At 48.8% G+C, this 26,352-nt stretch overlaps 1 protein-coding gene across 2 annotated transcripts in view; it reads left to right on the top strand.

Annotated features, from left to right (window-relative positions):
• Lgr6 (leucine rich repeat containing G protein-coupled receptor 6) overlaps positions 1-16,604 on the top strand; it is a 118,395-nt gene extending 101,791 nt beyond the window's left edge. For both annotated transcript variants that reach the window (XM_048357245.1, XM_048357246.1), the window contains 7 exons: positions 672-737; positions 1,790-1,861; positions 2,267-2,338; positions 4,537-4,662; positions 5,805-5,965; positions 12,345-12,422; positions 15,106-16,604. In XM_048357245.1, coding sequence (XP_048213202.1) covers positions 672-737; positions 1,790-1,861; positions 2,267-2,338; positions 4,537-4,662; positions 5,805-5,965; positions 12,345-12,422; positions 15,106-16,361 — 1,831 coding nt within the window. In that variant the 3' untranslated portion in view covers positions 16,362-16,604. The remainder of the gene's footprint in view (positions 1-671; positions 738-1,789; positions 1,862-2,266; positions 2,339-4,536; positions 4,663-5,804; positions 5,966-12,344; positions 12,423-15,105) is intronic.
• The last annotated feature ends 9,748 nt before the right edge of the window (positions 16,605-26,352 follow it).

Genomic DNA, 26,352 nt, shown 5'->3' with positions numbered 1-26,352 from the left:
AACTCCAATCTAAATCTAGGGACCACCTCAGACAGGACTTGCTGACCCAGGGGCATCTGAAGATGTGGGGCTCTGGATGCCACCTTGCCATGGCTGGCAGCATGCCCCTGGGCAGGTCCACTTCTGAGGTCCTGGGCCTCTGATTAGTGAAAGGGTGAATCCAGATGCTCCCCAAAGCCCCAGCTCTGCTCTTCCCTGCCGATTCTCATAAAGGGTGGTTCCAAGACCACGTAGCAGGGCTGGCATTGACTAGCTTGCTCAGCAATGCGCACGTTCTCCTGGCTGGCTAGCTCAGTGTGCCATGCCCTGGGCCCTCTGCCCCACTCTCCGCCTCTCTCCTCCTCTCCATGCCCCTCCCACTTCCGGTTCTCTTCGCTCAGGAAGCTCCTCCAAGGGTCCTTCAGGCCTCTGTGGGGATACGACAGCCTCACTGGACAAAATGACCCATCAGCCAGTCGAGGCCCAGTGAGGAACGGGACTTGCCCAGGAAGTGGAAACCTAGTGTGAGGCGCACCCACAGCCTTGTCCCTGCAGGGTCCCAGGACCTTCATCTGCTGGACAGGAAGGCATAGCCCTGACTAGAGCTGCTTCTCCCGCCCTCTCTCCCCCCATTCCACCCCCATAGCCACTGCTTCACCGCACCCCGGCCCTCCTCTCTCTCTCTTCTCCAGGGAGCTGTCCCATAATCAGATCGAGGTGCTGCCCAGCCTGCACAGGTGTCAGAAGCTGGAGGAAATGTGAGTCAGGGGGTAAGGGAGAAATGGAGGCAATGGCAGCCAGAGCAGAAAGGCCACAGCACACCCTGACCTTTCCCCCTTCTCCGAGTCAGCTAAACTCAGAGTTGGGACTAGCTATTTGGCAGAGGCCTGACGTGGCCCACAGGACCCAGAGCAGATGACAGACCCAGGAGCTGGTCTTGTAAAGGAGTCTCAAGGTGGCTCTGTGCGAGTAACTGCGACACAGACATCCAGCAGTAATGAAAGCTAGCGGGGGAACAGGGTCGCCTCAGGACAGCGGGCTGGGCACAGGAGGCCTCAGGCTTGCTCAAGCACCCTGCATTTTGGAGTGTGCTCTCTTCTTTTCCACACTCTGTAAGCACACACTTATATGTATACATGCCTGTGTCCTCCTATACGCATGGACATGTGCAGTAGTACATGAGACTCAAGTTCCACAAGGAAAAAACTCACTTGAAAGTTCTAGTCTCCTAGCTCCTGGGTGGTTTTGTTGGCTGTTGGTTTTGTCTTGTTTTTTTGAGTTTCCTGAGCACCCCATGCCCGTACCTGCTTCCAGGCAGAGCAATGCATGGGTGGGCTAAGGGGAGAGGAGATGTAAGCGTGGGTGCTGATGGGGTCTTGGTCACTGCTGAGGCCCAGGTCAGTCTCCTATTCAGACAATCAATCTACTGATCTCTCAAGTCCGTCGCTGGGCTGTCCAGAGGCTGGGCAGTGCTCTGCTGCTGGGCCAGAGTCTAGAGGACCCATGGCAGAGGGGGAATATGGTAGGCAGATCAGCCAGGCTCCAAGCCAGGCCCGGTGGGAACACTGGAAGCTGACACCCTTTGGGGCCACAGAGATGGTTTTGTGGCTTTGTCTCCTGACCCACTTACCCAAGGCAACCGGATCCCCTGGTGCTCCCTTTAATTCTGGTGACTTCCGCGGGCTGGGCCCTTTCTTCCTGTGCCAGGAGAAGTAGGGGGCTCTTCTTTCTTCCTCCCAGTGCTCTGGGGGTGTGGAGCAGAGCCAGAGTCTGAGCCTGAAGACTTATCTAGTCTCTCTTGCTGCTCTAGTGGCCTCCAACACAACCGGATCTGGGAAATTGGAGCCGACACCTTCAGCCAGTTGAGCTCCTTACAAGCTCTGTGAGTACCTGCAGCACCCAGGGGTGGGCTGTGGATACTTGTGCGTCCCTCTGCCAGACTCATACCCATAGTACACACGTCCAGCTCAAGCATACATGGCAGGCACACCATTTCCCTGCCCTGTAGCTCCTTTCCCAGCATGCACCAGGAAGGCTCCTCTCCATCCAGACAGCTTCGGAAGCCACTTCTCCCACAGATGACGCAGCATGCCACAGGGCCATAGAGCCAAGATGCTATGTCCCTATCCTAGGACCATCGCCATGTTAGGGTCTGGGAAAGAACAGGAGCTTCCCACAAGATCACTACTACTCTCAGAGGGGATGTACACGAGGGAGAGCCCAGCTTGGGTACAGTGATCCCTGTGCATGTCATTATCCCCTCCTATAATACGCTTTCTCTCCACAGAGACCTAAGCTGGAATGCTATCCGGTCCATCCACCCCGAGGCCTTCTCAACATTACACTCACTGGTGAAGCTGTAAGTGGCCACTGACTCATCCCCCTAGATGCTAGGGACCAGCAAGGACTCTAGGGTGGCCAGTGGGAGCAGGAGGGCCACTCCTGAGCAGGAACAGGCATATATTTTTGGTTTGTTTGTGTTTTGTGTATGTATTTCTGGGGATTGGGGCGGGGGTGTTGGTTTATTTTGCAAGGTTGATGTAGAACCCAGTCTGTGCTTGCTAGGCAAGTATTCTGCCAATGCTCTGCAACCCCAGCCCCAGGGACATGTATAAAATGTTTGACCACACATCCCAGGGAGATGGTCTCCAGCCTAATCCATCATTCTGACAGTCTGTTTGACAGACTGGGAGGTTTGTTGAACAGAGCTGATGTCCTGCAAGCTCTGGAACATCATCTGCTAGCGTTCTACAACAGCAGCCCTGGTCCTCCCCACGCTCCCTGCCCACCCATCCCAGCCTGTGCATCCTCCACACAATCAATAAAAAGGTGTATGGACCCAGAACTCCTTCGCTAAGGTGGGACCCGGGGTGTAAGAGAACTCAAGGGTCTGCTGTCATTGTAGGCAATAGAAAACAGATTCCCTCCCTCCCTTCCTTCCTCCCTCCCTTCCTCCCTCCCTTCCTCTTTCCCTCCCTCCTTCCCTCCCTCTCTCCCTCTCTCCCTTCTCTCTTCCCTCTTCCCCTTTCCCCCCTCTCTTTCTTTCTCTCTTTCCCTCCCTCCCTCTCTCTTTCTGTTCTCCTCCTACTACTACTCCTTCTTCACTTGAGAGAGAGTGTGTGTATGTGTGTGTGCATGCACACACGTGCACATGTGCGCATGCACACACACGTGCTGGCATTTGAATTCAGTCTGTGTGAGGTCCCTTAGCTTTTTCGCTCAAGGTTGGTGGTCTACCACTTAGGACACACCTTCATTTCTACTTTTTGCTGGTTAAACGGAGAAAAGAGTCTCATGGATTTTCCTGCCTGGGCTGACTTTGAACCCCAGTCCTCAGCTCTCAGCTTCCTAAGTAGCTAAGGTTATAGGCATGAGCCACCAGTACCTGGCAACAGCAGACTCTTTAAATGGGGTATGAGGATCGTGTAGGGCTGACTCCGTGGTCATTACGGCAGGCTGGACGAGGCTCCTGATGGCAGGCCACACACTTTGGGTCCAGGTTGTTCTCTGCATGAGGGCTCCTGCTCAGTGTAGAGTGAATACTCTGCCTGCCTGCTGGGTGAATGGTGCATCCCAAAGGCATGTCCACTCAGATTCTGGATAATACATAGGCACCTTTGGGCTAGCTCCAGTCCTGGCCTTGGAGATCATTCAACCCCAGATCCTCATTTTACAGGTAATGTCTCCAAGGCCCAAGACAAGAAGCTTGCTCGAAGCCAAAGCCAGAGCCCAGGGCTCTTGGTGGCATGCCTTCAATCCCTCCACAGGCCACAGCTCTCTGGGCTTTGGGCTGTGGTCTTAAAACTCTCACCTCCATTTTTCCTCTCCTGTTTGCTCTTCTCTTGCCAGGTAGGTAGGGCAGATATTTTTATCCTTTGAAAGGTGAGGACATTGGAACTCAGGCAAAGTTGTGACTCCCTTTGGTTACACAGTGCGTTGGTGACAGTGCCAGGTTTCCTGCCTGCCAGTCCAGAGCAGTTTCCACGACGCACAGTCTGTGGTCTTGCTGTTTGCTTTGGAGCCCCGACTTCCACTAATAATGTCTGCAGGAGAAGTTCAAGAATGTCCTCACCTCTGGTTACAGGGCAGACCCTGCAGGGAAAAGTCGATGAACCAATCCCTGCTTGTGGTCAGATGACAAGCTCTGCCTTACACCTGCTCAGCTTCTCCTACCACCAGAAAAGCAGGCAGGAAAGGGAGACAACAAACAGGCAGGTCCCCCAGGGGACAGAGTGGGCAGGGGACACTGTGTGCAGCTCAGACCTGGGCACAGGAGCTATCTTTGGGAGCTCCATAGGTTCTCTATAAGCTGGAGCAGCTTGGCATTAAGGTAGAACAGCTGCTGGTCCCGAGTTGGCACCCCATGTTTGTCGAGTGAAGATGAGTTAGAAGGCCCCTCCCCCGCGTGTAACGGCCGTCCTCTTTCTGTGCTTACCTTCTGTCCTTTGCTCCTCTCCTCTCGCCTCCATCCCAGGCACACTGGCCACACCCTCAGCACAGCCCTGCCCCTCAGCAATCCCACTGACTGCCAATAACCCTGACCATCCACTGTCCTAGGGACCTGACAGATAACCAGCTGACCACATTACCCTTGGCCGGCCTGGGGGGCCTGATGCATCTGAAGCTCAAAGGGAACCTGGCTCTGTCTCAGGCCTTCTCCAAGGACAGTTTCCCCAAACTGAGGTGAGGACCTACTTTTTCTGACACCTAGAGTTGTTCATTTTGGGTCTGCTGGAGGTCATGGAGGAACAGGAAGAAAGCTACTCTCCCCAACCCCCTACCCCATTTGAGGAGAGCCTTGGTGGCTTAGAATTTGGCCAAGATTATCCAGGGCAGGCTCACCCCACCTCCCGCCAGCCGGATCTGGTGCACTGTCTCCTTCTCACCCTCCTCTCCTCTGAAGCATTTCCCCATCCCAAGTGCCAATCCCAGAAGACACTGGGACGGACCTGTGAGGATGGGAGAAAGATGACACGAGGGGCCTCGGAGCCCCTCCCTCCTTGCCTGCTTCTACACAGCCAGGCTATCTGCCCTTACTTGGGCACCATTTGGGGCCCTAGAATCAGGGCAGAGCCCAGGGCACTGATGAGTGGAAAATAAGCTGCACAGCCATTCCCTGGTGCTAATGACATCCAGGCCTCCTTCGTGAGGTGGCAGCAGCAGCACTGCCTGTGTGGCCCAGGCCTTGTCTGCTACAAGCTAATGAGATGCCCTAGGCATGTGCCCTCCCTCTAAGAGAACAAAGTTCAGCTCTGATTGCCCAGAGGCAGGAAGGGACAGTGTGGTTTTTGCAGAGGGCAAGGGTAAAGATTCCCTGGGGGTGTCCTTGCCTCCTTTCATTTTTGGAAGGGAGATAGTGTGTGTGTGTGTGTGTGTGTGTGTGTGTGTGTGTGTGTGTGTGAACCCCAGAGCCTTATGACATGCTAGGTAAGCACTCTGTCACTGAGCTACATCTGCAGTCCCTGCCTCCTTAAATGTAAAGGAAGACTCATTGCCTGGGAAAGGGAGCAACGCCCCCCCCCCCCAATACTATGTGGCCTTGGGGAATTGCTCCCCATTCTAAGTCTGCTGAAGAGATTCCTGAACTGATTCACACTCCATCCTGAGTGTGAATGGTAAGACTGGAATAGGCCCAGAGCCTTTGGGGTCAGGAGTCTGGCTGTTCCCTTCAAATCAAGAAAGCCCAGGAGGCTTCACCGCAGGAGGAAGGCACTTAGGAGTTGGAGGGCAGGCACTAAGTGGCCAGTCCTGGAGCTGGATCTATTTTGACCCAGGCTGAGGCCTGACTCCCAACACGCTAAGGCAGCTCACCTCCACCCCCGCAGGGTCCTGGAGGTGCCCTATGCCTACCAGTGCTGTGCCTATGGCGTCTGTGCCAGACTCTTCACGGCCTCTGGGCAGTGGCAGGCCGAGGACTTCCACCTGGAGGAGGAAGAGGCACCAAAAAGGCCTCTGGGCCTCCTTGCCGGACAAGCAGAAAACCAGTGTAAGTGACTGGGGGCCCTCGGGAGGATGTGGGGAGGAAGTTAGAAAGGAGCTTTGAAGCCAGGCACTGGTGGCTCACGCCTGTCACCCTAGCTCTCTTAGGAGGCTGAGATCTGCTGGTCACAGTTTGAAGCTAGCCCGGAAAGAAAAGCCCATGAGACTCTTAGCTTCAATTAACCAGCAGAAGGCCAGAGGCAGAGCTAAGGCTCACGTGGTAGAGCTCCAGCATTGAGTGGGAAAAGCCCAGTGAAAGTGTGAAGTCCTGAGTTCCAGCTCCCAGTACTGGTGCTCACAGGGGTCACAGAGCAGGGGCCCTGAGAAAGGGTGCTTGGGACCCGGAAGACACTGCCCCACTGTTTGTCATCTGCTGAGGAAAAGTGATGATGGTAACTATGGCAACACAAAGGTCTCCACCCTCGCCCAGCCCTTAGCAGTCCACACGTACTGTGGTCATGTGCTTCTTCTGGGCCTGCCTCCTTGTCCCATGGCCTCTCAACCTTTGGATATTCTCACAGAAGATGGAGCCATTCGTTTATCAGCCTGAGCTAAGTAGGGTGGGATGAAACGGAATTCAACCTGCTTGCAGAACAAAAGAAAATCTCACAATATGTCCTAGAAGCAAAAGGGATGATGGATAAACGTTTGTGCTCCAAGGTTCTCCTGAGCCTCCATTCTGTCCGTGAGTGTGAAGTGAGAAGTCGCAATCACAAGGTACAAATGGGCCTCTCTGAGAGAAGAGCTGGTGGTCTCTGGAAGGACTGAGGTGGAAGGAAGTTTGCATGGAGGCCGGGATGGATAAAGGGGAGAAAGGAGTCCTCTTCTCTCCCCTTGCCCCATGTCACTGACCACAAGCAGAGTTAGGAATGAGAGAAAAGGGTCCTACTTCTTGGTTACCTTTGAACTTTCTCTATATAATATCTCAACGAAGTGGAACCGAAAATTCAAATCTAGATTGGGTGCTGGCAGCTCACACCTGTACTCCCAGCTACTGAGGAGGCTGAGATCTGGAATCCCAGTTTGAAGCCAGCCCAGGCAAGAAAGTGTGTGAGACTCTTATCTCCAGTTAACCACCAAAAAGCTGGAAGTGGAGCTGTGGCTCAAGTGGTAGATGACCAGCCTTGAACAAAAAACCCCAAAGATATTGCCCAGGCCCCGAGTTCAAACCCCAGGAACAATACATGTGCGCGCGTGCACACACACACACACACACACACACACACACACACACACACAGCTGAAATAAGCACAGAGCAGTAATTTTAATAGAGCTAGTCATAAAATACTCCCCCCCCACCCCGAGATAAACAGAATGCCCATCAGTATTGGTAATAAGGAACCAAGGCCAGGCACCAGTGGCTTAAGCCTATAATCCTAGCTACTCAGGAGGCTGAGATCTGGAATCCCAGTTTGAAGTCAGCCTGGGAAGGAAAGTTTGTAAAACTTGTATCTCTAATTAGTGACCAAAAATCCCCATAAACAGAACTGTGGCTCAAGTGATAGAGTACCAGCCTTGCATGGAAAGGCTAAGGGACAGCACTCAGTTCAAGCCCCAGTATCAGCTCAAAAACAAACAAAACAACAACAAACCCAATAATCAGAAAAAAAATAAAGCTGGGCACTGGTGACTCATGCCTATAATCCTAGCTACTCAGGAGGCTGAGATCTGAGGATTGCTGTTCAAAGCCAGCCGGGGCAGGAAAGTCTATGAGACTCTTTATCTCCAATTAACCACCAGAAAACCAGAAGTGGAGCTGTGGCTCAAAATGGTAGAGCACTATCCTTGAGCAAAAGAGCTTAGGGACAGCACCTCCAGCCCCGAGTTCAAGCCCCATGACTGACACACATAGAAAAATAAATTAAAACATGAAGAAAAACATCTGGTGATGATGCAGTCAACAGAATTAAGTCCAAACCCAACAGGGGCCTTTGTACCAGCAGTTTAACTTTCCTGAATCTCATTTTCCTTATTCATCAAGGAAGATAATATCTATCTGTGAGGTTGTTGGGGGAGGATCAGAAGGTTCTACACAAGGTGAAGCGTGTTGACCACTACCGTTCTGAGAGCTGGTGCCTTTGGGGACAGGTGTGGGGACAGTGTCATTGTACAGTCTAGGACATCATTTATGAAGGCCAAGTGTTGGGCCGAGAGTCTGGGGATCTCAAGAGAGACCAAAGCATCTCCCAGAGGAGGGTACCAGGCCCCAGTGAGGAGGTGCCTAGCAGTTGGCATGGCCAGCAGCGGGCTGTCCCCAGGGGACATGCCTGGCTGTCGGCCACACTGCGTTCTCCCTGAGGGGCTGGAAGGGGGAATGGAAACTTCCTTCCTCAAGGTGAAACTTTCCACCCGGCTTAGGTCTTGGACAACCACAGGGCGTCGAGTTCGTGGGCTGCCTGCCGCCTGTAACAGGAGCTGGGGTAGGGGCCCCCACTTCCTGTGGGAGCAAATGAGCCTGGAGAAGGAAAGTCAGGAGCCGCTGCTCCAGCCAGATTTGATTTCCTCCTCGTTTGAAGAGTGGTTATTTAACACCTTGGCTGCGGCTTTCCCAGCCCCAGACCAAGTCCGTGGGTTTCACCCCTTCTATTTCATTCATGCATTTCGATTTCAGAGAATTGCTGAGCTCTGTTCTAGACAGCAGGGGCAGGCAGGGGATGAATGGTAGGAAGGGAAGGGAATGCCAGGATGGTATAGGCATACCTCAGGCTCCTACCTGCCCTGTCCAAGGTTGAGGGAAGCTTCACAACCTCCCGGCTCCAGGAAAAACTCCCACCTGAGATTGTTTGCCCTTTACACGGGGGACAAAGGATCCACACAGGAAATGGACCTTGTGAGCCAAACATGGGCTAAGGGCAACAGGCATCTGGTTGGCCTCCTGGGGTAGAGGAAAGGCGCACAGGCGGTCCCTGAAGCCTAACGTACACAGGGGCCTTTGGTTGGTTGGTTGGTTGGTTTTTGTCTTTTTGAGGTAGAATCTCATTATATAGTCCTGATTGGCCTCAAATTTATAATCCTCCTGCTTCTGCTTCCTGAGTATTGGAATTATAAGTGTGTATCACCATGCCCATGGTACAGATGACTTGTTTTTTTTTTAATATATATTTTTATTGTCAGGATGATGTACGGAGGGGTTATAGCTACATGCTTAAGGTAGTGATTACATATACATTTCTTGTCATACCTGTTATCCCCTTCCTCATTTTTCTCCCTCCTTCCCTCCCCCTAGCCCCTCGCCCCACCCCCTTGCTTTCTAAATTATTTTTTTTCAAAAACCAAAATATAAAATAAAGAGATATCTTATCCTTAATGTCCATTGTCATTCTAGTCTACAGTGCTTATGTCCTCTATGATTAGTAACTGTAAAACAATTCCTTCCAGCTCAGGTGATATATACATATACATCTCTTTTCTTTTGCTTCGTGTACTCTGTTCCTTCTTTTTCCTCTAGTTTTTCCCCCTCCCTGCTGCCCTTGAGTTTCTTAGTGTGTTCTCAGTGCCCGTTGCAGCTGTTGGGCCCTTTCTACTTTATTTCCCCCCTGTTTTCCATTCATTCTGTGTCCTCCTTCCAGTTTCTTTCAGATGTGTACCTGTGTACGTCTTGTGTGAGGAAAGGGGCAGAGGGTCCTTTAGTTTCTCTAAGATTGATTATGAAGAAGTCTTTTGCTTCTTTATCTCTGGTGTTCTTTACAGCCTTGATATTAAATTATGTACATATCAATTTATGTACATATAATTTAGAGTTTGTGTTTCACTTTTGGGTGCCTTTCTCTCGAGGCTGCCCCCTCCCCCTTTTTGGTCTCCCTGTGAATTGGTACCTTGGGTCTTCCTATCTTTGTCATGTCTCTTTGCTTTTTTTTTTTTTTTTTTTTTTTTTTTTTTTTGGCCAGTCCTGGCCTTGGACTCAGGGCCTGAGCACTGTCCCTGGCTTCCTTTTGCTCAAGGCTAGCACTCTGCCACTTGAGCCACAGCGCCACTTCTGGCCATTTTCTGTATATGTGGTGCTGGGGAATCGAAACCAGGGCCTCATGTATACGAGGCAAGCTCTCTTGCCACTAGGCCATATCCCCAGCCCGTCTCTTTGCTTTTTATTTCTAACATCCACATATCAGGGAGGCCATGCACCTTTGTTCTCTATGTTCTAGGCTTGGTACAGATGCCTTTTAAAGACAAGTGATTCTTTCTCACCTCTTAGATCCTCTAACACACCTTTCCCAGCCTGGCTTGAGAAATTGAAGTCCTTTTCTTCCAAAAGTCTTTCAATGATGAATTATCCTGGCAAAAGAAAGTTGGGTCTTTATAAGATGTTTTAGATTGTAATTTATATTTGGCAGTATGAAGTTTAAATTTAGGGCCTTAAGCTTGCCAAGAGCTCTGCCACCTGAGCCATACTTCTAGCCCTTTGGGCTCCTTAAGTTATATTTTTAGATAGAGTCTTGTGTTTTTGTCCAGTCTAGTCTCAACAATGACCTTCCTACCTATGGTCTTCCTCGTAGCCAGGGCCGAAGGCACACTCCACTATACCCAGCTTCCTGGTTGGGATGGGGTCTTGCTACCACCATTTTTGCCCAGGATGACCTCAAAACTCAATCCTTCCAATTTGTACCTTCTGTGTAGCATTATGGGCATGTCCCACTATGCCTGACCTCTCATTTTAACATTCTAATCCATTTTACAGGGCTTGGAAATGTGGATAACCCCCTGGAGTCACATGTCTTTGTTTAAGAAATATCATAATAGTTCGAGGATGTGCCTAGCACATTTAAGGCTGTGGCTTTGATCCTCAGCACTGCTTAAAACAAACAAACCAAACCCTGCAATCGTGAAGAAAAGAAAATTTCATTTGATTCAAAGATGCCTCAGAATTGCTTTTAGCATTGGACTTACCTTTTAACCTTATTTTCTGACTGAACTACAATGGTACAGAGTTAGGATTGGATGAAACATCAACATTCAGATAGTCGAATCCAACCTTTGACTCACGGTAAAAGCATTCTCTCCTAAATTGGGCACTTTCCTGCTTGAATATGTGGCGGTAAATCCACTCCCATCCTTCTTATTCCCTGAGCTCCCTGGTAGTGGAAGATCTAGGCTCCATAGTCAGACAAACCTGGGTTTGAATGTTGCCTGTGGTTCACCAGCCGTGAGATCAGTGGCAATCCACTTAGCTATGATGAGCCTCAGGTTCCTTGTCCTGTGGCCATGATGAAGGCTAATGAGATGAAGAAGAGGACCACAGGGATGCTAAGAGCCATGGGAACACTCACCCTAGTTAAGGAAACCTATGCACTGAGAAAGCACATTGTTGTGTCTGCTTGTTTGTTTCCAGAAGCTCCTAAGAATAGGACCATCTCTTTTCCATCCCCGAATTCCCATGTCCTGGCCCAGTGCCCAAATGTACTTGAAATTAGGTTTGCCATACGCAGGTCCACTGTGCTCTGGTTAAGGCTGGGCTGCTGCAGTTTTGGAGAAATAATTCTGGCAGTGGGTTCTTGTTTGGAAGAGCTAGAACATCTCCATCTGAAATTGCAATGTGCCTCCTTTTATAATCCAGTGCACTGGTACTGGGGCTTGAACTTAGGGCCTGGGTGCTGTCCCTTAGCTTTTATTTTTAAGGCTGGCACTCTACCACTTGAGCCACATGCCACTTCCTGCTTTGCGATAATTAATTGAAAGGAAGAGTCCCACAGCTTTCCCTGCCTAAGCTGGCTTGGAACCTCAATCTTCAGATCTCAGCCTCCTGAGGAGCTAGGATTATAGGCGTGAACCACCAGTGCCCTGCAATTACAATCCATTATGGATGCTGGCTGTGCCTTCTGGACTTGATCCTTGATGCCCGACAGCCATTATATCCCCATTTACTCATGCCTTCTCTAAGCTGAACATACCCAGTTATTTTGCTCCTCACACAAATGACCTCTGCTCCCTCATCATCCCCAGTTCACCTCTGGACCCATTGCTGCTCACTGAGAGCCTTCCTCATGGGTAGTGTTCACCACTCACCATGGAATTGCAATGCCACCCAGCTGGAATAGACAACGTGATCCCATCTTTAGGGCAGTTACCACCTGGACTCTAAGCAGCACCTAGGAACTACAGCCCTCTGGAAAGGGCACAAGAGCATGCCGAGCAGAGAAGAAGCAAGTCTTGGTGAAATGTTTGCTATACACAACTGGCAATGCACATAATCCACATGCAGGTCATAGAGAGCTGCCCAAATATTTATACCCCAGGGTAGAAACAGATGTGTAGGGCTGCTGGATCGCCAGAGCTGAGCAGAATTACTGAGGGATACAGTTGCCAAAAGGGGCCAGAGCGAGGACCAAGGTGGAATTTGATGGGCCCCTAAGACCCAGTGTCTGAGCCGGTTTCTTCTTGCCCCTTACAGATGACTTGGACCTGGATGAGTTCCAGCTGGAGATGGACTCAAAACCACACCCAAGTGTCCAGTGCAGCCCCGTGCCAGGTGAGATGGGCACCTGAGGAGCAGAGGAAGGGGCAGGAAAGGGCTATCAGACCCCAGGACGAGTGACCACCAGGTCAGCATATTGGCAGCCAGGCTTCAGGCGCTGACCTCTGCCTGGTGTCCAACCTGCTTGCAGAAGGTAGCCCCATTTCATAATTCTCAGAAGGACTAACTGGGGTTCTCTCCCTTGGGTGGCTACTTGAGGGAGGTCGGTAGCAGTCAAGTAACTTTTATAAATCAGACAATTAGAGAATAGGCATCTAGGAGGAAAACTGCTCTCATAGAGAAGAGAAACAAGAAAGAATACTTGGTCCCATAGCTGGAGGTTAGGGGTGCTGCTTTTGAGTACTCCCAGGGTCTAAGATAAAAAGACAATTCTTCTCCTTGATAGCATTCGACCTAAGAGGTGTTTATTTTTGTTTATTTAGTCCTAGTACTAGAGCTTGACCTCGGGGCCTTACACTCTCATTTCGCTTTTTTTGCTCAAGGTTGGTGCTAACGCTTGGGCCACATTGTCAATTCTAGCTTTTCAATGGTTAATTGGAGATAAGAATATCGCAGATTCTCCTGCTCCAGTTGGCTTTGAGCCTTGATGCTCAGATCTCTGCCTCTTGAGTAGCGAGGATTATAGTCATAAGCCACTGGCGTGAAGATGTTTTAAAAGAAATCCCTTCCCTTTGTGTAACTGCTATCTGGCCATGCCAGAAAACAGCAGCCTCTTGCTCAAGCCAGTGCAGGAACTGTTCAGGATGAGGAAAAAGCGATGATCAGTTTGCTGCTTCTATTTCAGCTCACCTCCATCTCCCAGTTTTGTATCTTTCTTTAGCCCAGGCCCTTTTCCCCTAGCCCTCCCTGAAGCCTGCTTCGCTGGCCTTCTTTGCCCAGCACAGCAATCAGCACTTAGTGACAACAGCACGCCCCCTAGTGCCAGCTAGCACCGGCGCACCCACCTAACCTAGAGAAAGCAGGTGGTGGTTCTCGACTTGGAACTTCACATACTTTCTTCACACTACAGAAACTTCATCTCTGAAAACCAGTAATCAACAGGGATGAGGTCAAAAACAAAGTCTCAAAACAAGGTCCAACTTGAACTAACTTTTAAAATAGCTCATTTAAATGGTCAAATAAATTATAACATACGGTGGACTGTTTATTATCTAGACATTCAAAATATGTTCGGGGGATTAAAGGGCATGAGAAAGTACATATAACAAAATTTAATTAAAGACAAGAAAAAAGCTTTATGTAGAGAAATCCTAACTCTGTTTATATATGCATATATGTATTTTTTTAACATAAGGAAATATACCAAAACAAGTTCTTTCTTAGAGGTGAAGACATTAGCAGTTTTAATTTTTCTATATCATAATTTAAATTTTCCATGATTACTACTGATTATTGCATAATGAGAAAACTAGCTCCCACAGAAGCTTCTCGAATTCCCAAGCTACCAGCAATACACTGAAAAACAAGAATCCAAAGCCAAAGGAAATGAAGAAATAATTATGTCCAAAGTTCAAGGTGATTTAAGAACAGACTTTGGAGAGAGAGATAAGAAAATATCAGAATCTCACCCACTGAGTGTGCAATCAAGTTAGAAAATCCAGAAGCCACCCGTGATTGTTTTCTTACTTGGTTTTAACTTTTGTTTAGTTTTGAGACAAAGTATGTCTATGTAGCCCAATCTGGTCTTGAACTCTCAGCTTCCCTGCCTCGATCTCCAAACCCTTAGGATTACAAGCATGTACCACCACACCTGGCTTAGTTGCCTGTATTTTGATTACTTACTTTACCTCCCAAATACTGATTAACCTAGGAATGAATACGAAACGTGGTATACAGCTCTCTCACCGGGCAAGAGAGAGACACCTGCCGTAGATTACTCTGCCAGACTGTGGTTACTGTCTGAGCAGTTGTTCATGTACTGTCTCTACCCCATCTGTTGCCAGTTCTGATGTCCTCTCCTCTCTCATTGGTCAGTCTGTCCCCTCCATCCTTCCAAAACTTGCTCCTTTAGAAAGACAGGTGTACTCAGCATTCTCCCAATGCCTGAGTTGATGTTGAAGAAAAACATCAGCCAACCAATTCAGACCAGCTTGCCCCGCCCCCCACCAGTGGCCCACACACAGGGGAGGGTCTTAGGTTCTGCCATAACTCAAGCCAGCCCTCCTATAAGCCACCCTACTGTGGCTACTGCTCAGGGGAGGGTCTTGCAAACAAACCGATCACCATCTGAAAAAATCGCCTTTACAAAGGTTGGAGAAAGGGTGGGGAAGGGCAATACAAAACATCAGGTCCCAGTTCCTGGGCCCCGCTGCTCACTCCCCTGAGTGGCCTTTACTTTCTGTTTATTGAAGAAACTCTTTACCGCTGTGCTCATCATTTCTGGTTTTATTTCCATGCTACTGGAGAACAAGAGCCCACCACCCTGGAGGGTTAGAGTTCACCCCATTACTCCTCCTTGGAAGGAAAACTGTTCATGTTCTGATTTCCCAACCCCACCCCCCAATTCCAAGAGTTCTCTGAGGTAGAGGCCAGGCCTGCCTCCTCTAGGACAAGTTCTCTTGGAGCTTCCTTGGTCTTTGGGGCAGAGGGAGTCTCTGAGCACAGAGGCTGGCCTTGTTCCAGGTCTGGTCCCAGCGGCCTGTGGCCCTAGGTTTACAACTGTTCCTCTCTCCTACAGGCCCCTTCAAGCCCTGTGAGCATCTCTTTGAGAGCTGGGGCATCCGCCTGGCTGTGTGGGCCATCGTCCTTCTGTCCGTGCTCTGTAATGGGCTGGTGTTGCTGACCATGTTTGCTGGTGGGCCCGGTCCCCTGCCCCCGGTCAAGTTCGTGGTAGGTGCCATTGCAGGCGCCAACATGTTGACCGGCATTTCCTGTGGCCTGCTGGCCTCTGTGGATGCCTTGACCTTTGGCCAGTTTGCTGACTATGGAGCCCGCTGGGAGATGGGGCTGGGCTGCAGGGCCACAGGCTTCTTGGCTGTCCTGGGCTCAGAGACCTCAGTGCTGCTACTCACCCTGGCCGCCGTGCAGTGCAGCGTCTCTGTCTCCTGTGTCCGGGCCTACGGGAAGGCCCCTTCCCTGGGCAGCGTCCGAGTGGGAGCCCTGGTCTGCCTGGCACTGGCTGGACTGGCTGCTGCCCTGCCCCTGATGTCAATTGGGGAATATGGAGCCTCCCCACTCTGCCTGCCCTATGCACCCCCTGAGGGCCAGCCAGCTGCCCTGGGTTTTGCTGTGGCCCTGGTGATGATGAACTCCTTCTGCTTCCTGGTAGTGGCTGGTGCCTACATCAAGCTCTACTGCGACCTGCCGCGTGGGGACTTTGAGGCCGTATGGGACTGCGCCATGGTGAGGCACGTGGCCTGGCTCATCTTTGCGGATGGGCTCCTCTACTGTCCCGTGGCCTTCCTCAGCTTTGCCTCCATGCTGGGCCTCTTTCCCGTCACCCCCGAGGTCATCAAGTCCATCCTGCTCGTGGTACTGCCCTTGCCCGCCTGCCTCAACCCCCTGCTTTACCTGCTCTTCAACTCCCACTTCCGGGATGACCTTCGGAGGCTCTGTCCCCGTCCAGGGGCTGCCAGGCCCCTGACCTACGCTGCTACCAGTGAGCTAGAGAAGAGCTCCTGTGATTCCACTCAAGCTCTGGTGGCCTTCTCTGATGTGGATCTTATTCTGGAAGCTTCGGAGGCTGGGCGGCCCCCTGAGCTGAAGACCTATGGCTTTCCCTCAGTGACCCTGGTCTCCTATCAGCAACCAGGGGCCCCCAGGTTGGAGGGAAGCCATTTTGTAGAGCCAGAAGGAAGCCACATTGGGAACCCACAGCCCTCCCTGGATGGAGAACTGCTGCTGAGGGTAGAGGGAGCCATGTCAGCAGGTGGGTGCCCTTCAGTGGGCAGGGGCTTCCGGCCCTCTGGCTCAGGCTTTGCCTCACACTTATAAATGTCCCTCCTGTTCGTTTCCTCCCGTCTCTTCCCCGTCCTCTCTTCCCTGTCTATGAATGATTGCTGCTTGTAACATAGGTACAATTGGAGCTCAATGCCAAGGTGGACCCGGCCCTGGCTCTTTTGGTCTCTCCTCTCCACAGCTACCACCACCAAGTTTCACGTTCCTGCTCAACTCTTCTCTACACGGAGCAGAGACCAAGGAATTTACTTAAGGGAAATAAAGGAAGTAAAAGACAGTGAGGGAGGGCTGGGAATATGGCCTAGTGGCAAGAGTGCTTGCCTCGTATACATGAAGCCCAGGGTTCGATTCCCCAGGACCACATATATAGAAAACGCCCAGAAGTGGTGCTGTGGCTCAAGTGGCAGAGTGCTAGCCTTGAGCAAAAAGAAGCCAGGGACAGTGCTCAGGCCCTGAGTCCAAGGCCCAGGACTGGCAAAAAAAAGAAAAACAGAAAAAAAGACAGTGAGGGATCAGGGTTAGGATCAGAGCTCAAAGGGCAATGAGACCTTACAGAGAAAGATCTGGAAGGGGACCACCAAACACATATGGGCATCTTTCCTGTGACTCATGGATAGGATACAAAATATGCTCTGTAAAGTGGGTATTGATGAGTCATGCCTATAATCTAGGCTACTCAGGGGATTGAGATTTAAAAATCATGGTTTAAGGCCAGCCCAGGCAGGAAAGTCAATGAGACTCTCATCTCCAATTAACCACCAAAAAGTCAGAAGTGGAGCTGTGGCTCAAGTGGTAGAGTGCTAGCCTTAGGAGAACAAATTAAGGGATAGCATCCAGGCGCTGAGTTCAAACCCCTAGTGTACACACACACACACACACACACACACACACACACACACACACACACACTATCCTGTTCATCTTGACCTATGGAAAAGTACATCAGTTAACCTATGCTTTGGAAGACATAACACATTCTGCCCATTTCTGTTAGTGTAATAAAAAGCCCTGCAGCAGAAAAAGATGGAGTGAACTTTGTTTAAGCAGCTTATGCAAATTATTTGACAAGTTTTCATTTGATTGTCTGGTCCTCATGCAATACTTATTATCGATGTCCCAGGGACTCCCCTCCATATTTCCTAGTGTTACCCCGTGACCTCACGAGATTCATAGCACTCCTTCAAAGCTCTGATTCTAAGGAGTTCAACAAGAGGCCAAGTGTCAGAGGCAGCTAGTGATTTCATTGACCAGGAGAGACTGTCCATCCTCTCTGTCCACCCAGCTTGTCCTACCCACGAAGGAGAGGGAGGAATCGGCCACTGTGGTTTCAGCCCCAGTCCCCCACAGTGGGACAGGGAGAAAGGTATTTCTGGTTTTAGATTCTACTCCCCCCTACCCCCGCCAAGCACCAGTGAAACTTCTCTCCACAAGAGGAAGGATTTGGGGGTCCTGGCAAGTTACACAGGAGGAAGCCTGTACCTGTGTGGGCACCCTCTGATTCTGAGTTGCTTTCATAGGCTTCTCTATCAGAAGCCACAACCTGGTCCTCATTCCAGATCTTTCTTTTCTGTAGGACAGAGAGAGCCATCAGCCAACAAAAAGGAAAAATGTTTGTGTTGTAGGTATTTCGTCTTAGGTAGCATTAGAGGTATCTGGAACTCATGGATGCACAAAACAGGCAGTGGACCCTTTTGTATTTCTATCCCTGATCTTTCTACCTTATGCATTCCCAAGTGTGGTGGATGATCTTCAAACTATCTTGTACCCCATTTCAAACACACCCATCCAGTCTCTGGATGAGGAGCGGAAGCTGAACATTCTTGAAGATGTAGAAAGGGATTCTAGCCGATACAAAAAGAGAATCCAAGATTCAGAAATGACGATGCTGTTCCAGGGTGCCCTCAACATCAGTCCTGTTGGGAGGACCCCATTTGGGATCTTGAGATTCAGTCCACCTGAGGCTTCTTGTGATCATTAGCCAGATCCTTTTCTGGGGACTCTGCCCTTAAGACAACCCAAGAAAGCCTTTTTGGTCTCATAGTCGAAGTTCCTGTAGCTTAGCTTCTCTGCTAGCTCCCTGCTGTCTCCTGTACTCAGTGGGAATTCTGACATATGTCAACAGGATTACCTAGGCTGAGAGGAGGGGTGAGGCAGAGTTCATGCCTAGAACTCCATACCTTTCTAAATCTTGTGGCTGGTTGGGCTTTCTGGACTCTTCCAGGCTCTGAAGCTGAATCTGCTGATCTTATAATTCCTCTGGGTCTTACTTAGCATGGGGTCAGCTTCAGAGAAGGACTCCTGGTCTTCCTATTTGCCCAGAGCTGATCAAGAGTTCTTGATTGAAGAAGATGATGTTAACTTTGAGTCTATGTTATTCTGAGTTACTTTGGTGGCTCTCACCAGGGAAAGAAGTTCTTCGAGATTATCGACTGGTGACAAAATTGATATAATTTGGGGGAGCCATGACTTCTAGGAAGTCACCCTAGAGCTCTACTGACCCCCCCCCCCACCACCACCACTTCCACCATTGTTCCCTTTGGAGCTAGGAAACCAGCCTGGAGGCGGAGTGGCAGGGCCATGTGGATGTATAGTGCTACAGAAACTGTTACCTACAGTTGTCTTCTCCTATGAAATGTGGGCCAGTGCTCTTTGGCTACAAGCAGTACGGTGGCATTACTGTCACTTTATTGTCTAATTCTAAAGATCTGACATTAGCTGAGGCTGGACCTTCTGGTCAGAGGAGAGGTGGGAGGGTAGGGGAAAGTTTGAGAAGGGGTCATAAACTTACTCAAGGACTCTAGTCAATGTACATTTACCCCAGATAAGATCATGCGATCAAGTTTCTTTGTGTTTTGTCTTTGAATTCTTAGCAAATCAGTGTGTTATTCCTCTGGTTATCTCCTTTGTGATCAGTAGAAGATTATGTTGTGTATTTGATTAATCACAAAATCAAATTGTTCAGTGTACATGAATGAATTTTTTTTTCTGGTTGACAAAATCTTCCAAAATGGTATCCATAGGAAAGAACCCACCCCAGGAGGGCTACTGCGGTGGTGGAAATGCTAGGAACAGCTGAGCCAGCCGGTGCTGCCCCGGGTCTGCGTGCTGTGCCTTGGCAGCTGCTGCCAACCACAGTGTCCTCTTTCACCAGCTTATGGAGAGCTGCTTTTGGTGGACCATCGTTTGCTAAGCGTCTCTGTATGCACCGAAAGGAAAACCAAAAGTACCCAGAGCTAAAATTGGAAGGCTATGGATTAATGAAGTCTCTAGTCCAACCTTCTCCTTAGCATGTCCCGACCCTCTTCCAGTTTCCCTTTCCAGGAACAATAGTGGTTTAAAGACTAGGGGAGGGGAAGCAGGAAGAGCTGACAACGAGAAGGCCTGAGAAGCGAGGGTGACACGAGGTGGCTAGAACGCCGATCCTTTCTGGTGCCATCCCCTTTGACTACCTCTGCTCTGGTTTAGCACGTTTCCTCTCCCATCACTCACCACACTGTGCTCCTCCTGGGCCCCAAATCCTAGCTCCCTGCCCGAACCAGCTATGTAAAATGTAAGAATTATCAAGATGTAAATATTTGGGTTCTTCTATATAATAAAGTACCAATGAAGTACCATGTGTGTCCATCAGCTCCTTTCTGCTACCTCTTCTGGGACCAAGGGTATGACCAGAGGTGGGGCGGCTTTGAGGGCAGAGAGATCATCTGGTCAAGGCCTTTTCTCACCCCAACGTCTGAGTTTGGGAGCATGTGAAGCCCAGCCATGAGAGCCCAGGGTTGATGTTTAGAAGCATGAGAATTAATTCCACACACCTGCACTGAAGTAGCCTTCGCGTGCTGGCCACTGGATCAGACACAGAATGGCCTGAAGAAACGTCTGTGCCAGCTGGTCTTTGATTAAATCACTCAGCCTCTGACAACCTCATCAAACTCAAGCCTACTGCTTGGGTCTCATACTCCCAAAGCATCAGCTTGCTTTCTTCTCCTTGGGCTAGATTCCTCAGCCACTCTCCACCTCGAGATTTTTTTCATCCTCAGATGTCTTGCTTCTGAGTAGGATGATGCCCAAGATTAAGGAAACCTACAGTCATGGGAATAGGATGGAACTCCAAAATGGTATAAGGAGCTGGGCGCCAGTGCCTATAATCCTAGCAAACTCAGGAGGATGAGGTCTGAAGACTGAGGTTGGAAGCCAGCTGAGCAGGAAAGTCTATGAGACTCTTATCTCCAATTAACCATCTAAGAAACAGAAGTGGAGCTGTGGCTCAAGTGGTAGAGTACTGGCCTTGAGCAAAAAACTGAAGGGACAACTCATGCCCTGACTTGAACATCCAGTATGGGCACACACACAAATGGTGTGCAAAGCCCACTGGCCTGGTGCCTGACTCCTTTTGCCTCCTTCCCCTTCTCTGCTTCCTCTTCCTGTTTCTCCATCTTCTTCATTTCCTTTCCCTTCCCTCCTTCTCCCTTTCCTCTTCCCCCTCTTTCTCTTCCTCCTCTTCTTTGTCCTTTTCCTCCTCTTCCCTCTACCTTTCCTCTTCCTCCCACTTCCTCTCTTTATTCCCTTTCTTGTATTTACTTTTATTTTTCACTTATGTTTTAGTTAGTAATAATCCCCACCCCCTCTGAGAGGACAAACAGTGCCTCCTTCTCTTCTTGAACACAGAGCATTCCACCCCCTTTCATCCTTCTGACTCAGCTACAGGAAAGCCGATTTCCTCAGGGGTTCTTAGAGCCTGTGTTAAGAAATAGACCCAGGAGCTAACACCAGTAAGTGCCTGTTTCTTGAGAGACAGAGTCTAAACAACTAAAGAAATATAAAGAGAACTGGGGCTGGGAACTGTGTCTAAAAGCAGAGGCCATTCTGGATTTAAAGCAGCTCTGAGTTCTAGTTAGTGGGAATCTGTTTGTAGTCACCAGCGCCCACCATGAGCAGGCTCCACTATTCTCTTTGTAGGTCTGTTCCTATGTCTATCTGCTTCTTAACCGCATTCCAGTGCTCCAGCCCCACCCTTTTGTTTAAAAAGCTTTAATCTAATTTTTGAATAAGTAACACATTGACATGGTTCAAATAACAGCAGCTTTTATTAACCTTGTCTCTCCCTCTCTCTCATCTCTTCTCTACTGACTTTCCAAAGCCTCAGTGGTTACGAATCTTGTTCATTTCTCATGTCTTTGCAGAGCATGCTTGCTTCTTTCCTTCCTTCCTTTCCTTCCTTCTTTCTTTCGAGTGCATATACAAGCAATATGTGCTTATTTTTCCTTTTTATTCTGTTGCTACACCACAATTATTCTACTTTTCTCTACTACTAATGTAACTCAAAGAACTTTCCATATCAACAAAATTTTCCTTGTTTTGTTTTTGTGGTATAAGGATTTGAACTCAGGGCTCATGATTGCTAGCAGATTCTACCACTGGATGCATGCATGCCTCCAGCCCTTGGTTGTGCTACTTGTGGGAGAGTCTTGTTTCCTGCCACTGGTGTGATTCCTCCATGTTAGACTTGGTGTCACAACAAAGATAACTGGTATGAACCACCTCATTGGGCTCTTGGTTGAGGAGAGTGTCTGTCTAATGAAACTTTCCTGCCTAAGCTAGCCTTGAATTCTGGTTCTTCCAATCTCAACCTTTCAAATACTAGGATTATAGGTGGAACCCACCAGTTTCCACCTTTTTGTGTTTTTTTTTCCACAACAACGTATATCCCATTATATAATTTATTTGAATTTTATCTCACCACTGGACATTGGGGTTGCTTAAGATTTTGTGCTCACAAATGATATTGCAAGAAGTAGCCTTGTATGTACCCAATTTAGGATATGTGTATATATATGATAAATCTCCAGAAATAGAATTTCTGGGTTAAAATAATTACAAATAACTATGTCTTCATTTCATTGCTTCTTTTGACTCATAGATGGTTTATTCATAAATTCTTACAGGTGCCCCACTCTGATGCTCATTCCTCCTCTAAGTACTTTTTTCAGGATCAGTTCCTGAGCCAACAGCCTTGTTTTCGTTCAGTATTTCTTGGGGCAATGTCCTGAGAGATAGAGAGAGTCTTCTTATAGGGTACTTCCTTCTTCTTGGCCAAATCACAGATCAATAGCTAAATAATAAGTTGAGCCTTCTTAGACCAAGGTGCCTGTCTTGTTTCACTCCATTGTGGCATGTACAGGGAGGTGTTTCTGTGGGGTCCCACTAGACACAGGGTAACTGCTCCCAATGGAGCAAGGCTGTGTGTAGGCGGGGATGGTAGCAAAAGCTCCACCACAGCATGATCAGTCCTTCCTGAAGAGCCTAACACAACGAGAATGAGCAATGGCTTTCTGTTGAAAACAAGAGAGAGAATTAAGAAATTAATATAACCAAGTATATCTCTAAAGATTATTCCCAGTCTAAAGGGGCCATCTGGCTAGGGAGATGTAAATAACACAGAACAACAGATAACTCCTTGTTTGAGCTAGGCCATTTATATTCCTGAGAACTGTCACTGACACTTTTCTCCCTTTGGGCATGTCTTCTCTGTTTATAAGAAAGCAGGATGGGCAGATATTTATAAGGTGAGATTTAAAGGGCCCTCAAGTTCTTGGACATGCTTCTTTACAACAGCTTTTCCCTTGGCTACCACAGTGGTTAAAATTCCTATGTTAAGCAGGGTGTGGTGACAAAGTCTGGTAATCTCAGCTGCTCAGGAGGTCTCTGCCGTGGATCATGGTTTAAGGCCAGCCAGGGAAAAGAGTTATCTAGTCCCCCATCTCAACAAACAAGCCAGGCATGGTGGTTTACTTCTGTACATCTGTAAACCACCCCAGCTGTAATTCCAGCTATGTGAGAGGTGGAAGTAGGAAGAGACTCAGGCCAGCACTAGGCCAAAAGTACAATCTTATTTAAAAAAAAAAAAAAAAGCAGAAAAATGGTTAGGGACATGGATCAAATAGTAGAGATCTTGGAAGCCCTGACTTCAAATAAGAAAAACATCTCCACCATTCCTTCGGGTTAGACAGGATCTACTCAGTAACTACTTCCACTGGCAACATCAGTGCCTGACTTTCCTGCAGGTGATGCCTCCATTGCTCTGCTCTGCTCTGTACTGCAGCGACTCTACTGGGCTGCATGGGTGGTGGGAATTCCTAAGCCTTAGCAGCCTTTTTTAGTCTCTAGCCACAGTGACTGATCCAAAGATGAGCTCACATCCCAAGTTCTTCTAATGCCAAGCAGATAGGAAATACTCTCCTTAGAGTTTCTGGACTTGAGTGACCAGAACTGCAGGGATCACCTGGCCTCTTGCAGAGAGAGAAATCCTGATGGTGTTTGCCAACCATTTGTTTCTGGCCATGCCTACCAGTATAGGTAGTAAAGCAGGGTTTATTTTCTTGATATTTTACTATTATTAAGGTGTTATACAGAGAGGTTACCATCTCATAAGTCAGATAATATGTACATTTCTTTCTGGGGCAATGTCACCCCTTCCTTTGCTATCCCTCAGTTTCTCCCTCCTATCCCTGACCATAAGTTGCATAGTTCATGTTCCCTGAACTGTCTATTGAGTACCATGCCTGCATCGGTTCATCCTTCCTCCTTCCACTTCTGTGTCCCCCCCCCACCCTTGCCTTCTCATAAGGCAGAAAAAAGAACAATAACCAAAATAAAGCAAAGATAAACAATAGCAACCCCCCCCACCAAACCAATATTTCTAGTTCCTGAAATTCATTTCAGTCAATAGTATTTTAAATGCTCAGAGGTGTTATACCTTTGAGTTTCTCCCCAAGAGTATCTTCCTTTAGTCTCACTGCTTGTGTCTGAATGCCTAAAGTCTTGTCTAATTTGTCATGGCCTGGTATATTTTAGACCTAACTTCTTCATGAGAGAAAATGTGCGCCATTTGTCTCTCTGAGTTTGGCTTACCTCACTTAGCATGATTTGTTCTAGGTTCATCCATGTTAAAGGGGGGCTGCTTGTTACACAAGTGAGAATACTGGATTTCCAGTACTTGTAGGGTGAAGGGGCCATACAGGCTTCCTTATCAAGTCCGTGTTCACAGTACACTCTACCTGGTAAGGAAGAGGAGTGAACCCAGTTGTCTTCTTACCAACTACTAGGGTAGAGGAAGGCAGCTTTGGAATGGGACTTTGCTAGGCAAGAAAGTGGTCAGGACTGACAGTATAGGCTCCTGTGTATGGATTTGGGCCTGGATGGGTGTTTCACAGGAACCTAGGGCCAAAGAATGCTGAAGGAGAATGGGAGATGCCAACGAAACAGGGCTGTCCTCTGGATTTCACAAGTAGCTACAGAACTGAACAACTGGCAGGTGTCTAAGATGTCTTGGAGAACATCCTAGCCTCTGCCTTCTTTACCAGAAGAGGCAACCAAAGGAGAGGAATTTTTCTATTACCCCACAGCTACTCTGAGGAGAATAATATTAGAACAGATATCACACAGGCTTGTGTTTGAATCAAGATTTGCCATTTATAGTCATCTATCCTTAGGTGTTGCTTTACCTGAGTCTAGTAGTATCATCAGTAAAACAGAAGTAATTATAGCAGCTACACCTGGAAGGTTATTGAAAAAGTTACAGGGGTATGTGTATGTAAAGAACTTTGCTTGGTGCCTGGCAATAACTCCAGGTCTGGAAATAACCTGGAGACTAAGAACTCATCCCTAGATGAAGATGCCTTTGTTGTCTTTGAAGGCACAGAGCTGCCTCTTGACTGAAGCAGTTTCAGGGTTGTGGATAAAGGGAAAGGAAGGCAAAAGAAGGGGACACAGCCTCATGGTGTGTGGTACTGGAGAAAAAGATAAGCAAGGAAGACAAGTACATGAAGGGGTGAAATGCAAAAGAGAGGTGGGAGGGAGGGCAGGATGAGAGACGTTGGGTAACCTGTCATCTCTGATATAAACTAAGAGCTGGAGAGAGGGATGGACACTCTCTGGGGGCCATGGCAGGAGGCAGGGGAGACTTGCCAAGAAGCAAGGAGAAAGTGGAATGTGTTGTTTCTGTGTATAGCATGTCTGCGTCTACTGCCCAGCCTCTCTTGGCCTTCCTGGCAGCCTTGTGCAGTCTGGGACCATAAGCTGCCCTACAGCCAGTCATCCTGGGAAGCAGGTTCTGGAAACCACAGCCCCATACCCCCTCCTTGTCCTTCCCTCCCTCAGGCTGCCCCAACCTAAACAAGACAACCTGGGCAGGGGGGCCACACACTGATGGAAAAATACACACTTGGCTGGAAAAGGAGCTTTTATTTGTATGTGCTGAATTCCCGCAGCAGCTGAAGGATAAATAGCTAGGCCCAGTCTCGGCTTAGAGTCTGCCCACCCACAAGGTGGGTGGTAAAATCTGTTCTTATTTAGATAGCTTGTGGGGCGAGGTGAAGAGGGGGACTGGGGGCAGCAGGAGAGGGGAACTTGGAATCTGCAATGTTTATATGATCAGTCATGGATGTCATCTCTCCTCTTTAATTTGGGGTTTGGAATTAAGAAACGGCTTAGCTTGCTTGTCCTAGCAACAGAACAGGCAGGCAAGTAGACAGGGCACAGAGCAATTCCTTAGGGCCCACCTCTGGTCAGACAGCTTTCTCCATTCCCCAGCCTCCTGCTAAGTACTCAACAAATAGCCTGTGTGAGGTCCTGTACTGGGCACTTCACATGCATCACCTAATTCAATCCTCACAACAATCTCCGTTAAGTATCATCATCACACCCCACTTACAGAGGTGAAGACCAACAAGAAAGATGGAGAGGAGCATTCAGGTGGCACTACCAGTGAACAGCACCACCAGGCTGAGCCAGATCTTTCTGTGTCCATGCTGTCATTTCCCAACCTTCCCTGGGCTGGGAAGAGGGACTTGGGCATGCCCCTTCTGTTCTGAACTTGTAAGGGCAAGAGATGGACAGATGACTTCTAGTAACTCAGCTCTAGTATCTGTACAATCATAATTATAGGATATAGTCCTTATAAGCTGGGTGCTAGTGGCTCTCCAGCTAGTAATCCTACTCAGTGGGTTGAGATCTGAGATTGTGGTTCAAAGCC

This window comes from Perognathus longimembris, chromosome 11 (assembly GCF_023159225.1).
Source record: "Perognathus longimembris pacificus isolate PPM17 chromosome 11, ASM2315922v1, whole genome shotgun sequence".
Lineage (NCBI taxonomy): Eukaryota > Metazoa > Chordata > Mammalia > Rodentia > Heteromyidae > Perognathus > Perognathus longimembris.
The sequence above is the reverse complement of the archived record's forward strand: the minus strand, read 5'-3'. Positions and strand labels throughout refer to the sequence as shown.